The sequence below is a fragment of the Neoarius graeffei genome, chromosome 23, assembly GCF_027579695.1.
Source record: "Neoarius graeffei isolate fNeoGra1 chromosome 23, fNeoGra1.pri, whole genome shotgun sequence".
NCBI classification, from domain to species: domain Eukaryota; kingdom Metazoa; phylum Chordata; class Actinopteri; order Siluriformes; family Ariidae; genus Neoarius; species Neoarius graeffei.
The window spans coordinates 54,247,852-54,269,424 of NC_083591.1; the positions used below are offsets into that span (position 1 = coordinate 54,247,852).

The 21,573-nt window shown below is 42.0% G+C and overlaps 1 protein-coding gene across 1 annotated transcript in view; it reads right to left on the minus strand.

The window, feature by feature from the left end:
• Positions 1 to 21,573, minus strand: part of mpp7b (MAGUK p55 scaffold protein 7b) — a 132,589-nt gene that overhangs the window by 18,281 nt on the left and 92,735 nt on the right. The window contains exon 14 of the mRNA XM_060905435.1: positions 14,208 to 14,288. Coding sequence (XP_060761418.1) covers positions 14,208 to 14,288 — 81 coding nt within the window. The remainder of the gene's footprint in view (positions 1 to 14,207; positions 14,289 to 21,573) is intronic.

Genomic DNA, 21,573 nt, shown 5'->3' on the forward strand with positions numbered 1-21,573 from the left:
AAATTTAAATTATCCCACTCAGGAGAAAAAAAACCCAACAACAACAACAACAAAAAACTCTTATATGGAACCACAGACATACCTAAGAGTCAACAATGCTGAAGCACAACTACAGGGCGAGTACACTTAAACATAAGGCACAAATATTTTAATATTTTATTCCACTTTTGTTAAATATCTCATCTCATCTCATTATCTCTAGCCGCTTTATCCTGTTCTACAGGGTCGCAGGCAAGCTGGAGCCTATCCCAGCTGACTACGGGCGAAAGGCGGGGTACACCCTGGACAAGTCGCCAGGTCATCACAGGGCTGACACATAGACACAGACAACCATTCACACTCACATTCACACCTACGGTCAATTTAGAGTCACCAGTTAACCTAACCTGCATGTCTTTGGACTGTGGGGGAAACCGGAGCACCCGGAGGAAACCCACGCGGACACGGGGAGAACATGCAAACTCCACACAGAAAGGCCTTCGCCGGCCACGGGGCTCGAACCCGGACCTTCTTGCTGTGAGGCGACAGCGCTAACCACTAAACCACCGTGCCGCCAAGTATACTTATGTATAACTTTATTAAGTATATCTCTGATAAGTAAATAAAAAGTAAACTGAAAGCATACTCTTATTTCTAGTTTAAAAGCAGTATACTAGAAGCACACTTGAATAAACTTCTTTTTTATAAGGGAATACACACCATCCATGGTGTGACATACAAATTATGACATTATACTGTGTAAATTAGAAAAAGGAAGCTTTCTAGATCATTATATAGAGACTTTTAGATCGAAATAAGTCAGCGAGTGCAGGATAAAGCAGTTGGCACAAAGCTGGCCGCGGTTTATGAGTAAAGCTGCGTTTGCTGATAGCACATGTGTGACAGAGGAGTGGAGTTATGCAGTCAGAATGCTTTACAGTAACTTCACATGAGAAAGCATGCTCACATTTGGTTAACAAGTTTAACATGACTGTAGGAGCATGGACACACACACACACACACACACACAAGTACACATCCTGACTCCGATTGTCTGCACGTTTCATACATGAGCCAAAACAAACTATAAACCTTTTACCACCATGCAAAGGGTCTCTCTCTCGCTCTCTCTCTCTCTCTCCACTATGTTGATGCACTTCTCAGCTGGAAAAAACACACCAGCCGTTTCCTCATCAGAGCTTGCCAGATAGCGATGAAGTGATTAACTGTGCCATTAGTGTGAACCTAATAAATCTGCCATAAAGGGAAACTGCAAAATCCATTATTTTTCATATATGGTGATGTAACAATACTGATACTGCAATATATTAATACCACGATTTATCAATTTTTTTTCTTTATACCACAGCTCTGTTGAATTCTTGATTCTGATTGGACACACAAGTTGTTGATCGATGTTCTATAACATCAGTGACTATAGTGCCGGCTGTAATTCAAGTCACGGTTTCGTATTAACGCGCTCGGTTCATTCTAATACGTTATTGTTTCTATAGCATCGCAACAGCTAACACTTTGAGACTAGTATTTTGTACGTGCTACAAAAAAACATATAATTGTTGATATGGTGAAGTTTTCTGGAAGAAAATGTTAGTTTAGGATTTTTGGAAAGGAAGGAGTCTCCAGTGTCAGCACTCAGTAATATTTACAGGACGGAAGATGTTGTGTTTCGTAATTTCTCGGTAACAAGCTGCATATTAACTTCAAAGGAAAGCGAGGGAACTATTATGCTATAACATTTTATTCTGTCCACATTCACTGGATATGAGCAATCGTGTGCTCTGATTGGCTACTACTCGGATATCAGCTCATATACCGCGAGTAGAGAAAAACAAAATGGCAGAGCGTGTTGCTGAACCAACTGAGGACGAAATAAAAACTCTACTCGAAAACAAAACACTAAAAATTGTTATCAAGTATTTAAAAGAGACAGAAATAGCTAAAAGAATATAGTTTTGGGCCCCCCCCTCCCAAATATCTCCTGTTCCACACTCCAGCCCAGTCGGTGGCAGTAATGCACCTTCAAGTTGGTTTGCCAACCACCAAAAAACCTTAAAGAAGAAGAAAACACCTAAAAATACACACAAAAAAGCAGTAAAATATGGAACAAAAGTATTTGATGGTAAGAATGTATCTTTTTTATTTTTCAAGAATTATTATTATTATTATTATTGAATTTTTCACAAATTACTCCTGTCATTTCACCAGTTTGTTGACATCTCATCTCATTATCTCTAGCCGCTTTATCCTGTCCTACAGGGTCGCAGGCAAGCTGGAGCCTATCCCAGCTGACTACGGGCGAAAGGCGGGGTACACCCTGGACAAGTCGCCAGGTCATCACAGGGCTGACACATAGACACAGACAACCATTCACACACACATTCACACCTACGGTCAATTTAGAGTCACCAGTTAACCTAACCTGCATGTCTTTGGACTGTGGGGGAAACCGGAGCACCCGGAGGAAACCCACGTGGACACGGGGAGAACATGCAAACTCCGCACAGAAAGGCCCTCGCCAGCCACGGGGCTCGAACCCGGACCTTCTTGCTGTGAGGCGACAGCGCTAACCACTACACCACCGCGCCGCCCCATTTTGTTGACATTCTACGTGGAAATGATTTTGTTGGACATTTTGGATAAGGTTTTTATTTATCAAATTTCCAAAAAATAAAAATGCTCCATTTCTCAAAATCCAGTGAATTTGTATAGAATAAAACAGTCATTCGACTCAATCTCGTCGTACATGGCTTATAGCCATCAGCTCATGTACAACTTGATTTCATGGAATAACTGTTAAATATATATCAGGAACTAAATTGTTTTTTGTGGATGTTCATTAAATGTAAGTATATATGGATAAAGAGTAAGATTTTTTATTGTTTCATGAATAAATAATTGTAACATTTGGCAACTTGTTGTAGTATAAGAGGAAACACTTAAGGATACGCAGTTATTGGAAAATAATCAACTTTGTGGTGATAACAGTAAGTCCATTTTGTGTCGGGCTACATGACAACACACCATCACTGATTATTTTACCATAACAGCACACCCTCATTGTTTTATTCCCTAGTTATTGCCCACTCTCAGTACTCGTACAGAGGAAAAAGTTCAAATTTGACATTGAACACATCTTAAACTAGAAAGCACATACCTCCGCCAAGCCACATATTACTGTATCACAATCACAATCCAATCACTTGGATGATACTAAAGCTATACACCAAATTTCCTCAAAATCTGTTCATTACTTTTTGAGTTATGTTAGGAACAGGCCAAAAAAAAAAAAAAAATCCTGGATCTGGATACATATCTGGATCCTGGATTAACATAGATATCTGGATTTGCATGAAAATCTCATCAATTGTTCCTTTGTCCATGGTTCACCTTTCCACCAAATTTCATCCAAATCCATTCACTACTTTTTGAGTTACATTAGGAACAATCAAACAAACGATGAAAAGTCATGCAGAGCACGATACTTGCAAAAATCAGAAAGATACGGAAGTTATGGCCAATTAGGTGTTTTTACAAGATTTGACCTTGGTGACCTTGACCTTTGCTCTTGACCCACCAAAAACTAATGATGTCTTTGTGTGACCCTAGTGAGTTGTCCTGTGCATTTTGGTGAAGATTGGTCAAGAAATGACGACGCTAGAGCACCAGAAGTATGGCGAGCTGTCAAAAATCTCAGATTTTCGCAAGTAACAAAGATGGCAGAGGTAACTAGATATTAAAACATTACAGAACACATCACACATGATATGTACAAAGATTCCATTTCAGTGGATTTGGATAGTACATGCCATCAAACCTGTTCTAATACCAGTCCGATGTTTCAGGATGATTTTAGCAGTCACAGATCTGTGTGGCCGTATTAAACAGTTCAAGAGTCTAAAATATTACCCACGACTGTACTGCTTTCGAAATAAACACCAACAACAGCACCGTAGCTGTTTATCTTTGTGACTTACACACTTTCCATTGCTTGACATAAACCGTCACGTACAGAAACCAGCTTATATGGACATTAAATCATAGCCTCGGGCTAACTAACTGATTCTAGCACTCAACGTTCAGAAAGTGTAAATCAAATAAATGTGTTTGTCAGACCCTCACCCCGTTTTGTGACTGCAAGAACGTTTTTGGAGTGTGATCAGAAGTATGGCGAGCTGTCATTCGCATGAGGGAGATTGATGTGAAAGCCAAGCACCAACCGGAGGCAGGGGAATGGCGTCAGTCCAGGGCAGGGAGAAAAACCCAGGCCTCGCTCTCTCTGCATCACTCCACACTGACAGCCTGGCTGTGAGAGGCGAGGCCTTGATTATCTGACTCTCTCTCTCTCTCTCTCTCTCTCTCTCTCTGTGTCAGACATGAAAAGCAGAGCCCGCTTTCCCCTACACGCAAACCATCCAGGCTTATGATTCCTCAGTGTGGATTGACTTATGGAAGAAAAAAAAAACCCTCAGATTTTTATACACTTCATTTGTAACATTTACAGCAGCATGAGGTTTCGAGAAACACTTGATTTGCAGACGGACGATGGAAGTCCGCGTAGTCCATGTAGTGCTTGGGCCCCCTACAGCAATGTGCTTGGCTTGATAAAGGTTTGATCCTCATCCATGCTCTGATGTGCCGTGTGTAACGGGGAACAGAACTGGCTCCGTTCTCAATGGTCAAGGACACCAAATGAAGAGGAGGTCCCCGTATTTCACATATTTTATTGAACATCCAAGCCTTGCTTAGCGATTATGTGTTCTCTTCCAAGAGTGATGAGGACATTTACGGCGTTTGGCAGACGCTCTTATCCAGAGTAACTTACAGAAGTGCTTTTTAATCTTCATCCAAGCATATCCTCACTAGGCTAGTGCAAATAGGTCAGGGTCTAAGAATACCGTCGAGTTAGAGAGGAGATGGTATGGTACGATGAGCTTGAACGACAAAGAGGACGGTGTTGAGTCTTCTTTGTACAACCCCGATTCCAAAAAAGTTGGGACAAAGTACAAATTGTAAATAAAAATGTAATGCAATAATTTACAAATCTCAAAAACTGATATTGTATTCACAATAGAACATAACATATCAAATGTCGAAAGTGAGACATTTTGAAATTTCATGCCAAACATTGGCTCATTTGAAATTTCATGACAGCAACACATTTCAAAAAAGTTGGGACAGGGGCAATAAGAGGCTGGAAAAGTTAAAGGTACAAAAAAGGAACAGCTGGAGGACCAAATTGCAACTCATTAGGTCAATTGGCAATAGGTCATTAACATGACTGGGTATAAAAAGAGCATCTTGGAGTGGCAGCGGCTCTCAGAAGTAAAGATGGGAAGAGGATCACCAATCCCCCTAATTCTGCGCCGACAAATAGTGGAGCAATATCAGAAAGGAGTTCGACAGTGTAAAATTGCAAAGAGTTTGAACATATCATCATCTACAGTGCATAATATCATCAAAAGATTCAGAGAATCTGGAAGAATCTCTGTGCGTAAGGGTCAAGGCCGGAAAACCATACTGGGTGCCCGTGATCTTCGGGCCCTTAGACGGCACTGCGTCACATACAGGCATGCTTCTGTATTGGAAATCACAAAATGGGCTCAGGAATATTTCCAGAGAACATTATCTGTGAACACAATTCACCGTGCCATCTGCTGTTGCCAGCTAAAACTCTATAGTTCAAAGAAGAAGCCGTATCTAAACATGATCCAGAAGCGCAGACGTCTTCTCTGGGCCAAGGCTCATTTAAAATGGACTGTGGCAAAGTGGAAAACTGTTCTGTGGTCAGACGAATCAAAATTTGAAGTTCTTTATGGAAATCAGGGACGCCGTGTCATTCGGACTAAAGAGGAGAAGGACGACCCAAGTTGTTATCAGCGCTCAGTTCAGAAGCCTGCATCTCTGATGGTATGGGGTTGCATTAGTGCGTGTGGCATGGACAGCTTACACATCTGGAAAGACACCATCAATGCTGAAAGGTATATCCAGGTTCTAGAGCAACATATGCTCCCATCCAGACGACGTCTCTTTCAGGGAAGACCTTGCATTTTCCAACATGACAATGCCAAACCACATACTGCATCAATTACAGCATCATGGCTGCGTAGAAGAAGGGTCCGGGTACTGAACTGGCCAGCCTGCAGTCCAGATCTTTCACCCATAGAAAACATTTGGCGCATCATAAAATGGAAGATACGACAAAAAAGACCTAAGACAGTTGAGCAACTAGAATCCTACATTAGACAAGAATGGGTTAACATTCCTATCCCTAAACTTGAGCAACTTGTCTCCTCAGTCCCCAGACGTTTACAGACTGTTGTAAAGAGAAAAGGGGATGTCTCACAGTGGTAAACATGGCCTTGTCCCAACTTTTTTGAGATGTGTTGTTGTCATGAAATTTAAAATCACCTAATTTTTCTCTTTAAATGATACATTTTCTCAGTTTAAACATTTGATATGTCATCTGTGTTCTATTCTGAATAATATGGAATTTTGAAACTTCCAGATCATTGCATTCCGTTTTAATTTACAATTTGTACTTTGTCCCAACTTTTTTGGAATCGGGGTTGTAGAGGACAGCTGTTTGATTCAGACAAATAAATGTTTGGAAGTTCTTCCAGTGCAGAGAAGAGTCTTGGTGCATGTCTTAATTGTACCTTAAGAGGTCTTGATACAAGCCGAGCTGTGGTCATGGTTTGGTGCAGACGGAAATTTTCCTTCATGTAAGTGCATGCTGGTCAGTAATCACTAACAAAAGCAAATATGTATTTCAGATCCCCATGATTACATCGGTGTTCATGTACAGGACAGAAAAAGTTAAAGATTTTAAGAAACGGTGGTGGACTGATCACATTTTGGGTAGTCATGTCACCTTACATGTTCGAAGAGCATTAAAACAGGGGTTCTCAACCTTTTCTACTTTAAGGTCCACCTATTCATACTTGTAACAAGCTGGGGCCCATTAAAAAAGATCCCCAATTATTTTGGCTCATCTATTTGATTAAAATCTAATAATCTACTGTAAAGTGTATTAATGGGATGCAACATTACTCCCTGTTACAGATGAGAGCCCAGGAATTAAATAAATGCAATAAAAATAATGTTTTTAATTGTTGGTATTGTATTTTAAACTGTATGGATGTACCAGAAGCCAAACCATGTCAGGCATTCTCAGTCAAAAGGATCCAAAAGTGGAGTCCGGGCGATTAACACAAGAACTTATTGCCGTGTTTGTGTTCAGCAAACAAGCAAGTTATTAAAACCAAGAAGTACATTCAGAAGAAGTGGATATAGAAACCACTAAAAGGGATTAGATCCTTACACACTAACAAAGAAGGATTTTTCCTACGAGTTGGAAAATGATCCAGCCGTTGAATTCCCCGACATCTCAAACTACCTGGTACTGCGGACATCATTCTACACGGACACACAGATGAAAACCTGGAAGAACATGAAGGAGTGCAAGTTTTTATATGTGGCTGGGTTAAAGATCTGGGGATCAGGACACTACAAGATCAATCCTGTATCGTTTATGCCCGGCTAAGGAGGATTTTTTGGACTTTTTGTACGCTTCTTTGCGATGATTGCTCGGATGCAAGTTTTAGTATCAGGCAGGGCTCTCAAGTCTCATGCATTGAGCGTGAGACACAACGCATTTCAAGCAGCTCACACGCCACACCTTGTATCTCTCACGCACAGAAATTACTAAGACACCGCCCACCAAGGTGCACCGCTATTTTTTAACTGTGGACGAAGAGCAGGCATCAAGTAGTTTCCCGCAGAGTTCAGAAATAGCTTGCCACACACCGATCAATAAATTGAGAAATGTAGCTACCCAACAGCCAATCAAAAAATAGCATTGTTGTCGTGGCGAACGCCCTTTTTGTCAGCCGGTATGCACGCACGTTAATTACTCACCTGCCCGCAATCAAGGAGAACAAAGCGACACGCTGACTTCCTGCTCAGGTGCGAGGACTGAACAGCAAAAAATAGACCCCTTTCACTGGCATCACCCGAAACCAGAAGTAAACAGACCCTGCGCCATTTTGGAAGACCAACAAACTCGTGATAAGGGGATAATAACGGCAGCGGTATGTGAACCCACGAGAATAAAGTGGAGTGGCAAATGACTTAAACAAACAAATCTGAGCTGTTTTATTTATGATTTATTGGCCCAACAGTAGACTTGAAAGAAACCTGTGTGAGACTTGGCAAAAAACTGTGGATATAATGGATAAGTCTGTGCATGATCTGCGGACACTTTGAGGTAAGCAAACGCAAGAAATTCAGATTTAAAACATGCTAAATTGGCCCCAAGTTGATAACTGTATGAGGAGCAAGCCTCCCAGACTTCTACAATTTAATAATAATAATAATTTAGGATGGTTTGGGGCTTGGGCGGCACGGTGGTGTAGTGGTTAGCGCTGTTGCCTCACAGCAAGAAGGTCCTGGGTTCGAGCCCCGGGGCCGGCGAGGGCCTTTCTGTGTGGAGTTTGCATGTTGTCCGTGTGGGTTTCCTCCGGGTGCTCCGGTTTCCCCCACAGTCCAAAGACATGCAGGTTAGGTTAACTGGTGACTCTAAATTGACCGTAGGTGTGAATGTGAGTGTGAATGGTTGTCTGTGTCTATGTGTCAGCCCTGTGATGACCTGGCGACTTGTCCAGGGTGTACCCCGCCTTTCGCCCGTAGTCAGCTGGGATAGGCTCCAGCTTGCCTGCGACCATGTAGAAGGATAAAGTGGCTAGAGATGATGAGATGAAGTTTGGGGCTTGCTCGCTGCTGCCAGGTTGGTTGTTGAGTAGCCTGACTGTTTTTTTTTTCCTTGCGTGTGGTATCATTGTTGACGCGAGGTTGTTTTTTGAACATGCTAATGCGGACACGATTTCCCCTGATGAGTTATGACTTCAGACGCGATGCGTGTGTGGAGTCCACGTGATATGTGCGTAAGATAGGCTTCTCATGTGTTTGGAGATCCGCGCTCCGAGACAAGCGCAAGCACACACACCCCCAAGGGAAAAAAAGGGGCCCCCCGAAAATATCGGCATAGTCCGAACACTGAGTGTAGGCACTGGGTGTAAACAACAAATAGTTTACAATGTCTGGGTAGCAAACAGATGGCAGAATTGGTGTCAGGTCCTCCTTATGTTTCCATTCTCCCTTGCCCCGAGTCTTATCATATGGGTCAAACCCATCAATCACAGCCAGTTTCTCCACATACCGTGCCCTTTCTGCAGCTGGTAATGTACTCACATAACCAGAATTATCAGCCATCGTGTCACTTTACTCTCGCTCGTACTTTGTTTTATATTGTGAGTGCATGTACTTGGTCTTCCAATATGGCGCCTAACAAAATCTCGCGGCGCGGTGACGTCATGTGAAAGGGGTCTATAGGCTGCTGCAGTGTGAAATACAAACTCGATCACTTGCCGAGCATTTTGTGAAGCTGTGTAGAAGTTTTACCATTGTCAAGATCTGAACAGACAGCCGGTAAGCTCGCAGTTGTTTTTATTTTGTTGTGAATGCGAGGAAATTGTTGCACTGACGGGGCATTGAGATGCGGGGAAAATGTTTGTGTTTGTAGCGTCTTAAGGTTCAAATATTCACATGGTGCTTTGTGTAATTGTTGGCTGGTAAGGGTTATTGCAACTTGCTCTGTTTGGTCCGGTAAAAGGTGTGGCGACTTGCTTGGTCTCATGTTTGAAACGGCCCAATTTACAGTGGTGCTTGAAAGTTTGTGATCCCTTTAGAATTTTCTATATTTCTGCATAAATATGACCTAAAACATCATCAGATTTTCACACAAGTCCTAAAAGTAGATAAAGAGAACCCAGTTAAACAAATGAGACAGAAATATTATACTTGGTCATTTATTTATTGAGGAAAATGATCCAACATTACAAATCTGTGAGTGGCAAAAGTATGTGAACCTTTGCTTTCAGTATCTGGTGTGACCCCCTTGTGCAGCAATAACTGCAACTAAATGTTTCCGGTAACTGTTGATCAGTCCTGCACACCGGCTTGGAGGAATTTTAGCCCATTCCTCCGTACAGAACAGCTTCAACTCTGGGATATTGGTGGGTTTCCTCACATGAACTGCTCGCTTCAGGTCCTTCCACAACATTTCCATTGGATTAAGGTCAGGACTTTGACTTGGCCATTCCAAAACATTAACTTTATTCTTCTTTAACCATTCTTTGGTAGAATGACTTGTGTGCTTAGGGTCATTGTTTTGCTGCATGACCCACCTTCTCTTGAGATTCAGTACATGGACAAATATTTTCCTTTGGAATTCGCTGGTATAATTCAGAATTCATTGTTCCATCAATGATGGCAAGCCGTCATTCCAAAAAGTTCTATTTTGGTCTTATCCATCCACAAAACATTTTTCCAATAGCCTTCTGGCTTGTCCACGTGAGCTTTAGCAAACTGCAGACGAGCAGCAATGTTCTATTTGGAGAGCAGTGACTTTCTCCTTGCAGCCCTGCCATGCACACCATTGTTGTTCAGTGTTCTCCTGATGGTGGACTCATGAACATTAACATTAGCCAATGTGAGAGAGGCCTTCAGTTGCTTAGAAGTTACCCTGGGGTCCTTTGTGACCTTGCCGACTATTACACACCTTGTTCTTGGAGTGATCTTTGTTGGTCGACCACTCCTGGGGAGGGTAACAATGGTCTTGAATTTCCTCCATTTGTACACAGTCTGTCTGACTGTGGATTGGTGGAGTCCAAACGCTTTAGAGATGGTTTTGTAACCTTTTCCAGCTTGATGAGCATCAACAACGCTTTTTCTGAGGTCCTCAGAAATCTCCTTTTTTCGTGCAATGATACACTTCCACAAACATGTGTTGTGAAGATCAGACTTTGATAGATCCCTGTTCTTTAAATAAAACAGGGTGCCCACTCACACCTGATTGTCATCCCATTGATTGAAAACACCTGACTCTAATTTCACCTTCAAATTAACTGCTAATCCTAGAGGTTCACATACTTTTGCCACTCACAGATATGTAATATTGGATAATTTTCCTCAATAAATAAATGAACAAGTATAATATTTTTGTCTCATTTGTTTAACTGGGTTCTCTTTATCTACTTTTAGGACTTGTGTGAAAATCTGATGATGTTTTAGGTCGTATTTATGCAGAAATATAGAAAATTCTAAAGGGTTCACAAACTTTCAAGCACCACTGTAGATGTGGTTTGATGCGTGGATATTATTGTGCCGAATCCTTGGGTGCCAGTGAAGACATGGTTTCAAAGCATGTATCTTTTTCTACTTGCATACAGTGCATGTTTAAAACGAACTGAAAGTATTTCATTGCTAAAATGTTCATGGTGGATATGGTTTGTAAATATGTAGGTTGGCCTGTTACTTGGTAACTCATTTATTGGGTTTAGTAACTTGCTTAATTCATTATGGCCCTTGTGGTTAAAATGTATTTTAATATTTTGATGCATTTACATTGAAACAATTCATTCAAAATCTGTCTTAAGTTAAAGTAAATTCTATCTATTTTCACATACATGTATTTAATGTTAAGCTTTTGATAATCATTTTTTGTGTAGCTGCTTTTATAAAAAGAAGAAAAACTATGCAAATTGGTAAATGGATGGTGTTTGTCTTAAGGTTTTTCACCTGCAAAGGAAAAAAATAAAAGGAAAAAGATGGAACAAAGGTCTGGTTTGAGTGAATTCCAGTTTTAATGTTCAGCATTGGTATTACCCTTCAAGTGTGGGATAAGCACAGCAAAGGAGCAAAACACTTAACAGTTGTATCCGGGTAAAATTTACGTGAACTTTCCGAAGAAGACGATGCGGTGAAGTGCAGACGGACACACATTGGAGGACGCGGGAGCGCCATATTCGATGAGTAGCCTACAGTACAGTAAATCATCTCATCATATGATTTTGTATTTCCTGAACGAAATTAGTACTTGCATCACAAAAATTATGAGAGCTGGTGTTGGGGAATATTGTCTCCAGCTAATAATGTTAACTATCAGTTTGCCCAGAGTCTGTGAGCTTGTCTCGCCACTTCAATCTTGAATCCTTGCTAATTTCAACAGCTATTTTTGACACCTGTTTTTAGTCCTAGTGTTGCATACTTGAATGAAAACTCAGTGTGATTTTTTTTTTATCTCTTCCTTTACTGGGTACTTGCCAAACTGCAAAATACACAGATATAGTAGTACATTGTTACGCGCTTCTGTTTACACGTTGCCCTTGACGGAACTCTCTTCTCAATCATGGCTGTTAAAATGGCAGGCCTGGAACCACTGTGTTTCAAGTGGGAGCCCCCTACCCCCGTATTGAAGGCCTCTAAGGCCCTGTCCACAAAGCAACGGATTCAGGTGAACCTGATAAAATTGGTTATCATTTCGTCCTGGCGTCCACACGGCACCGGCGTTTTGGGTGACCCAAAACGAAATCTTTTGAGAACGGGTTCCAGAGTGAAAAAATCTGGCAACGGCGCCGTTGCGAAGTCGTCTGGATGAGTAGAACGGATTTGTTTACGATGATGTCACAACCACATGACTGTCAGTGCTTCACGCCGGGTAGAAGTGTAACGAACTCGATGCGAGTTGTCAACAAATCCTATAACTTGGTTCATGAAACGCGCTTACAAAATATTTTCACTGTGAATATTTATTGTGTAATGGTGCAAACTGAGAGAGAGAGAGAGAGAGAGAGAATAGCCCTTAGGGCAGAGTCTTTAGTCCAAACACTGCGGAAGCAGTACCAAACCGCGCACCGCCCGTGCGCTTTCCAAAAACAAAAACAATCCCGCCAGCAAACATAGGAAAAAAAAAGGAGTGATCTCACTTCTTCAGATGTTGGTTTAAGTCCGACAATACATTCCTCAAAAAGGGCGTAGAAGAACAAAGTAATCCATCAACGTGTAGCATTCAATTTATTCCGGACCATTAAAGAATTCTGGAGGATATCAGAATGTTGACGTACTGGCTTCCATCTACCCCCATTCATTCCTCTTTCCACATCTTTCGTTTTACGCTACTGATTAATAATCAAAACTTTGTGGCTGATGCTACAGAAGAAGGGGTTTATGCGCATGCGTCTACTACTTCTATTGTTCTGGTGTCTCCGATGGGACCATCTTACAGCGCACGTAGAGGTGTGGCATGTGTATTGCATCATTTTCAGCAAGCGTTGCGTTGCCATATGTACCTGAAATTTTACTGATCCGTTGCCCATGTGGACGCAATATTTAAAAAAAAAAAGCTCGTTGCCGTTGTCGTGTGGATGTAGCCTAAATCTGCCACTAACACTTACAACACATAACACCAATCATAACCCCCCCTCCTCCTCCATCCCCCTGTGTGCCGCCGCCGCCACCCCTCACCAGCACCACCCCTGCCCTTCCCGACAAATCTCAGTCTGAACTGACTTCAAAACTTGAGAGCCCTGGTATCAGGTGTAAACAAACCACAGCCACTCGATTCTCAATCCTCCTTGCTCTTCTCTTCCAGGGAAATCGTTCACAAAGAGCCACAGAAACCCCTTTAAAGACCTGGGGATTATGTATATTATATACGTGTTAGTTTACAATATAGTGACCCTGATCAAACAGTAAACAAAAACACATCTGAGGACTTAAGCGTCTCCTGAACTTCAAAGTATCACAAAATAATGGAAAACGGCGAGAAAAGTGAACTGCAAATCCAAACGAAATAAATCAGAGGAATTTACAAACCTCTCACGAAGTGATCACTGCAAACTCGAGTGTTCTTCGACTCAGCGCCCTTCCATCGCAGTGAAAGGTTCAAGAGCTACCTTTCTTGTCGTCTTTTGGTAAAATCCTTTGCTCTTTCACCCTTTATCACTTCACGGAGAACCCGAAAGAAACTTTTATCAGTGTCACGGTTTGTTTGATTCGAGCAGCGCAAAACAAAGCAAGCGTAGGGCATTTTAACGACTAGCAAGGCGCTGTAGCGATAGTAACGCTTTGGGAACAGTGAGCTCAGCTGACCACCACTTCATGTCTTGCATATCTAATGAGGTGGATGTGATGTCGGCTGCAACCCGGCAAGTGTACCCTACTAAAAATTCGCTTCAACTTGGAAAAAAAATTCGTGGCCCATTAATGGGCTGCAGCCCAGTGGTTGAGAAACACTGCATTAAAAGACATTTCCATATGCTGTGAAATGACATATGAAGACATACAGACTGTAAAAGAGGTAAACTCACGTGGTACAGCGACACCAAAGTGCTCAGGATCCGAGAGCAGAAGTTTTCTTTTCAACTCGGTTAAACCAACACCACTGGGCCCTGTTGGACAAGGATACACACATACACAGTATAGAAAACCTCTCATTAGTGTAATTATTAGTGCTGAAAACGCTTTTATAAACACGAGCCTCTTTAAAAACACAGTTTCATCATACTCATGGTTCTGGATAAACATTCATGCCTGCATTAAAGGTTGAGAAAAATTACTCCGAAGCAGCTCTGACTTGTAACTGCTTTTTTTTTTTTTTGATGGTCAAAATCACCAAGAACCGCCCGATTTTCTGATGTACTGGGTCTTCAAGTGTGCAGGCATCTGAAGTTTCCATTACCAGGGTGTGAGCGCAGACCAAATGGGATAACACTGTATTGATTTCAGCTGATGGCTCTGCTCAGAGTCTGAGCTGCTCTCGGGAGGAAAAGCCAGACGAGCGTGGCAGGGATAAAAGATCCGTCTGATACCCGTTCAGGACAGACTTGAGTCTAGCGGTGTGTGACATGCACAGAGCTGTAATGACCTTTCAGGAACGCGTGCATCACGAACATCAGCAGTGTGTCGATGCTAAGCGGAATTCCACAAGTATCTGCTGTCGTAATCATGCGTGAAATAGTTGAATTGCTTTTTCACAGCAAATGGCTTTAACAGTACAATGAGAAGCCAGATACAAATGAGGAAAGGGATGAAAATAATAGTTCTACGTTTCTGCTCGGGGGTCATGTGGGTGTCCTGTCTGCCCCCTCAGTGCCACCGTGCACCGGAGGATATCCAGAACTCCGAACTGGGGGACATTTTTCCAAGAAACTATTCGCAAACTGTGGTCTCTCTGTGGTCGCTTGAGCAAACACATTTCGGATGACGGTATATTTTCATTCCGTACCATCTTCAAAGTTATATCGCATACCTACGTAAATGGATATCATACAGCTGGGCAAATTAGAAGTTAATGCCCCGTGCCAGAGGCCAACGTAAGCCTGAGAGAATAACGTAGGTGAAAAGTGAAACTAGTAATTTGGAGAACAGCCTGCTCGATGAGGGATGTTGAAGGCAGCTTTGGTGGGTTGGATATATTGTTTGTTTCTGGAAAAACAGTATCAAGTCAGTCAAAAACAGCTCAACGAATGAAAGAGAAATCATCATCTCTTTAAAAGTATAAGGTTCTGGTATTTTGGTGGAAAGTACACCATTCTTCTGTGTTTAAAGGTAGACTACCTTTCAGACTTAAAAAGAATTTTCCCCGACACCCAATTATTTTTGTTTAGTGACCGAAAGCTACTGAATTCAAATCACAGACTTCCAATTTTATTAGTTTTTTTTTTTAAAAGGAACAATTAATGAATTTATCTCCACATGGCCCTAAATTCTCTGCTATTTTTTCCTGCTTCACCATGACCCAATTCAAGATACTACGTCATGCATCACGTGGTGGGCTTTCCCCGTTCATGCAAGGCATTGTGGGATACAAATTTGAAACAGAAGAGAAAAATGGAGGATGTGAGTGTGCAAATGAAACGTGAAAGACCGACTACAGTAACGGAAAGAAAGCGAGAAGAAAAGATGTTATGTTATATAAGAAGGAAAGGAAATGCAGGACCAAACTAATAAATATCGGCGCTCAGCGAGCACCTCGGTGTGATCAGCTGTTCGTTTAGCGGCAGAATGATGGAACTGTCAGTGCACACTCAAAGGTAAACCTGTAGATGGCAGTAATGCGACACTGTGGATGCCAGCTGCCGTAAAACCCAGAAGAAGAAGGTAAACCTGCGCATGCGCACACGGACTTCCTCTGTCTGCTTGACTGCGTGAAGCGAGCGATTTCATGCACATTATTTGCTTTAATCCCCTCAAATTAAAGAACTTCCCAGCCACAGAACAGAATGGCCTGATATTTTGTGAGATATTACAGAAATAAACATAAATCACAATGACCACATTTTGGAGGGAACTAAATTTCACCGATTTTATGAAATTGAAAGGCCGTCTAGCTTTAAACTTTGACTTTTGTTCACATTACCAGCCAACCTGCAGCTTCTTGTCCAACTTAAAGCTTTTCCCTGCATGGAGCTTGGTTTCTAGGTCTACCAATAGATTTGCTTACTCACATTTTTCCGGCCCAGAAATGAGCGCCACCCTCTTTAAGAACAGAGCTTCTCAACTCTGGTCCTTTTTCTTTAAAAGGCAACTGACAAGGAACTAACTGTTTCAATAAAGGCTAATCACCGTATTATTATTATTATTATTATTATTGTTACAATTTGCCTCACAGCCAGCAGAGGGCACCAACAAAATACACATGGCTCCTTTAAGATTAATGAGGAGGAAAACAGGAAACTGTAACAACTATGTTGCTACTTCTTGGAAGATACCACCTAAACTTCATTTTCTAGTTCTCCAGTTTGGTGCGATATTGGGGGACATAAAGAAACGTTCCATTCCCAAACCCAGAGAGATACCTGGTTTTATAATGTTCTATCACCCAGCCAATTATCATCCAGGATGAACGTCGCATGAACACAACATGCATGGCCTTGGCTAATCGAGATTCACGTTCTACAGCATTTATGCTCTGAAAAGAAAAGAACAGAGCTGAAGCTTCAGTACAGCGAGATGGAGAAGAAAGTGATCTTTTCAAGCTGTAAATGATCTCTGAAATTAATAATAATATCAACAAGATCGTCAATGACAGCGTAGCTCACTTTGGCCCCGTCTAGTCCAGAATGAACGATCTAAAGTGGGACACCTTGTGCAATAAATGTTGCAAGCTATATACACTATATACAAGCTATATATAGAAGCGATATCCACCCTAGGAATACCAACCTGTTTGCCAGAAAGAATCCAAAATGGTGAGGAATTGACCAAGAAGAAGCGATTTTTGTTGAACTGCTGTTGAATTAAGGCTTAATTAGTCTATAACTTCATTAATAATTGCAATGAAGCAAATCTGGGTCGAAGTTCTATGCACCCTAGGTACCCCTACCTTCATGCCAGAAAGAATCAAAATCGGTGAAGAGTTGAGGGAGAAGAAGCAATTTGTGTGGAAACTGCTCATTAGGGCTTAATTAGTCTATATCTTCATTATTAATTGCAATTATGCAAATTTGGGTAGAAGTTATATGCACCCCAGGCAGACCGACCTTCCTGCCAAAAACAGTAAAAATCGGTGAAGAATTAAGAGAGAAGAAGCGATTTTTGTTAAATGTGGACGACACCAGACGGATGACAAATGATGACATAAACTCATCACCTGTCGGCCGGATGAGCTAAAAAACCAATACAAGTTCTCAGTACCCACTTGTTTTAGATATTTTCAAAAAGTCTTCAATGCAGCAGAAAGCTAATATTTCATTAGCATGGAACATTACTGATACTGAGTTCGCTAGCTACATGCTATGTCCTTAAGAAACTTTTTATTATATTTATATTTTTATATTGAAATCTCAAGGTAACATAGCTCATTTAGGAACAGATTTCGTTTTATTTAATTGAAATATCCTTTACTTTAGGGCGGCACGGTGGTGTAGTGGTTAGCGCTGTCGCCTCACAGCAAGAAGGTCCGGGTTCGAGCCCCGTGGCCGGCGAGGGCCTTTCTGTGCGGAGTTTGCATGTTCTCCCCGTGTCCGCGTGGGTTTCCTCCGGGTGCTCCGGTTTCCCTCACAGTCCAAAGACATGCAGGTTAAATTGACCGTAGGTGCGAATGTGAGTGTGAATGGTTGTCTATGTGTCAGCCCTGTGATGACCTGGCGACTTGTCCAGGGTGTACCCCGCCTTTCGCCCGTAGTCAGCTGGGATAGGCTCCAGCTTGCCTGTGACCCTGTAGAATAGGATAAAGTGGCTAGAGATAATGAGATGAAAGACAGATTATTATTTTTTTCTTTTTCAAACAAAACAGGATTTGGTTTTACAGAATAATAAGATGGTAAGTTTGGCCGCTGTTACACAAAAATCCACTGTCTAAAGGTCTAAATGTAAATTTGCAGTAAATCTAGACCTTGTTGAGCTCTAAATATATATATATATTTAAAAAAAAAGGGTTTTAAAGTTTTACAAGCTGAAAACTTTGATCTCAGAAAAGCTCTTCACCCAGATAGAACTTTATACTGTATTACTTACTAAAGTCAGAAACATATGAATAGGAAGAAAGACTTGTTCTTTTCACTGGCTATTGTCTACAAAACTATAAATCAACTGGTTGATCCAAGACGGTCCAGAAAAACGTTTTGTTTCTTGGATGTTCGACATTTGCGGTCAGTTTCCTTTAAATTTCGACGGCAGACACCCCGGGTTTGACCTTGCTGAGATGATTAAGCTGCTTTGAAATCAAACCGTGCGGTCTGCGAATATTTTGGCCCGAGTCAAGGCTCCCTTGAAGACCTTCGAGTACTGGAAGAGATATTATCACGCCCCTGTGCGCTTTCTGTTGTTTTTGCAACAACAAAGCTTACATCTGCTCCGGTGCCGCCGCCAACGGCTGTTCACACCTCTGATGTATCGAAGAACGAATTTAATAAATTTGCCACAGAGACACATTTTTATTTCAACGATCTGAGACGGAGTGAGAAAGCTTGGACGCGCTCGTTCCGTGCACTTGTACTTATGCAAGAGCGGCACACTTACAGGGTTATAGTTACAAAATTTCTGAAACGGTTTGTTTTCACTCCACACTAAAATGTCACTCGGACAAAAACCAACGAACAGCAGACCTTCCATTACATCAGGTCTGAAAAGTTACATTCTCAAAAACATTCGCCGTCCAAAAAGGGCTTGAGTTTACATTATGGCCTCGTACCTGATGAAGTGTGGCGATGGGATATCAAAAGACGGCAGAGACATGAGCGGACAGGAGTGATTTGGGCATGTTTAGAAGACAAGCGTGCCGTCCAGGGTGACTCATTCCGAGCCGGCAGTTGAAGTGCCATTAAGAGGAACATTCTGCAGACCTGAGGTGAAGTCCAGGCAGAGCAATGAAAACAGATCCATACTGCAGATCCATTTCTCACTGCAACTTTCCAGATTGTAAAAGTATCCATACGCTGCTCTCTTAAGGGTAGCTTCAAGGAAAGGAAATCAGAAGACGGCAGATAAGAAGGAGGGTTTAATTGAAAAACGGCCAAGATTCCATGGAGAACTGCCAGGAGAATGTTGAAGCTCAGGTTTACTGTCTAGGGACCGAATGGTGGAGCGAGGTTAAATAAAAACACAAATGAGTGTAGTAGGGAGCAAAGGAGCAAGGCGAGGATGTACTGTAGCATTCTGAAGAAATGCAACACAAATGAGAAAAGAAATGAGGCACTAAAAGATGTCATGACTCGTCAAGATGGTTTCATGAGGAATTTATAGAAAGCCCTGTAAAAATGACTAAATTCATGAATGGAAAATTATTCTAGTATTATACTGACGTTACACCATAGTGCTGGTGAATGAATTGTGTTCCAGCTGCAATTCAAATTCATTTTTCTAGCACCAAGGCTCCATCGATGACCAGCTGACAACTTCAACAAAATACTTCATGCTAAAACTATAATGAATTTCCTGATTACACAGTTATAGAAGCGAATTATTTATAATCACGCTATCTGCGAGTTGGCCGAGTGGTTAGCATGTCCACCTCTCGATCGGGAGATCATGAATTCTACTTGCAGTCGGGTCATACCAAAGGCCATCATAAAAATGGTACCTACTACCGTCTGGCAAGGCACGCTGCAATACAGATGTGAATGGGGAATCAAACTCTTGTGGTTACCAGAGGGCCAGCCGCCCACTGTTCTTCTTGGTGCCTTTTATACCTCAATGGCATGTAGGGCAGCAGCAAAAGTTTTCCACCTCCATCTGTCCTGGGCAAGTTGGAAACCCATCACATCCGGTTGTGTTGGATACTTTTGTTGCTGTTTCCATAACTGAGCTTTTTTACAGGACAGGGCAGTTAATCCTGAACCCAACCTCCTAACCTGGAGGGCCGGGTGCTGCCTTTTGTCTGACCTCTCCCCATAACCTGACCGGCATGGTTGGACCTGCCAGGGACCTAAGCCTCAGCCAGTATAGCTCATAGGCACCTTGAGGCACTCAAGCCTCCTCACCACGACAAGGTAGCAGCACGGGGGAGGAGCACCCCACTGTAACCCTAGCTATATAATAGGTGAGAGCCCGAGGGCTACAGAAACGTAGATTGGCGCTGCCAAGGGTCTGGATAGTACTGGGACAGGAGACTGCCTGGGAAGACCAGGTCCTGGTATGGGAAGGACTTTAGATTTTATCTGTTATCATCCAGATGAGGATGGGTTCCCTTTTGAGTCTGGTTCCTCTCAAGGTTTCTTCCTTGTGTCATCTGAGGGAGTTTTTCCTCACCACCATCACCCTAGCCTTGCTTATCAGGGATAAATAAACTTATTAGGGATAAAATTAGCTCATATGTTTAAAGTCTGTAATTTTTTATAAATCTGCTTTGCGACAACATCTGTTGTTAGATGTGCTATACAAATAAACCTGACTTAACTTGACTTGATTTTAATATGCAATTTTTTCTAGAGTAACCCGTTGTTAACAGGGTCTTGTGTGGTAGAAGCATCATGATAAACTAAGACTAGCACTAAATGGATCAAAAAATGTATAACCAGAGCTCTCCAGAAAATCTGAAGTAGCCAGCTAAAAAAAAAAAAAGTAGTAGGCGGCTCTGGAATTTGCAGAACCGATGGCGTGCCAATGCTAGGGGGGTCTGGGGACCTGCCTCGCCAGAAAACTTTGAAATTTACATGCCTTCTGGTGCACACTCAGCTAATAAATTACTAACCATTTCCCTGTAAAATACTTGCAAAATATGCATGAAATTTCCCTCCAGATGTGTGTGTGCTTGGCTTTCTCAGTTACCCTCTGTAGTACACTGCCTGGCTCTGTAACATGACTACATACACTACGGCGTGGTCACGTGGTCCAGCTCATCCAATCAGAGCGTGAGAATCGATCAACAAACATGGCATCACTTCCGGTCATGTTAGACCCAAATCGAAGAAAATTTCATGGTGGAATAATTGGATTTGCAGCAAGTTATGGGCAGCGGAGACGATATAAATCACTTGAAAATCAGAAGGCAAGTTTTTATTTTTTGGGGGGATCGAGTATCTGGCGCAGACTGTCTGTGTAGGCGGAGAAAACAACTTGTCACCGGTGCTTGTGGACATCTCTGATAACTGTTGAGTTTTTTGTAAGGAGATGTTATTTCTAGAAGCAGCCTCCAGTGTCAGTTAGGAAAGTCATGGGAAAGTCTTCAGGACAGAGGAGTTGGACATTGGAAGTTTGTCGTTCTTTAATTTGTAAAAAAAATTAAATTCTTAA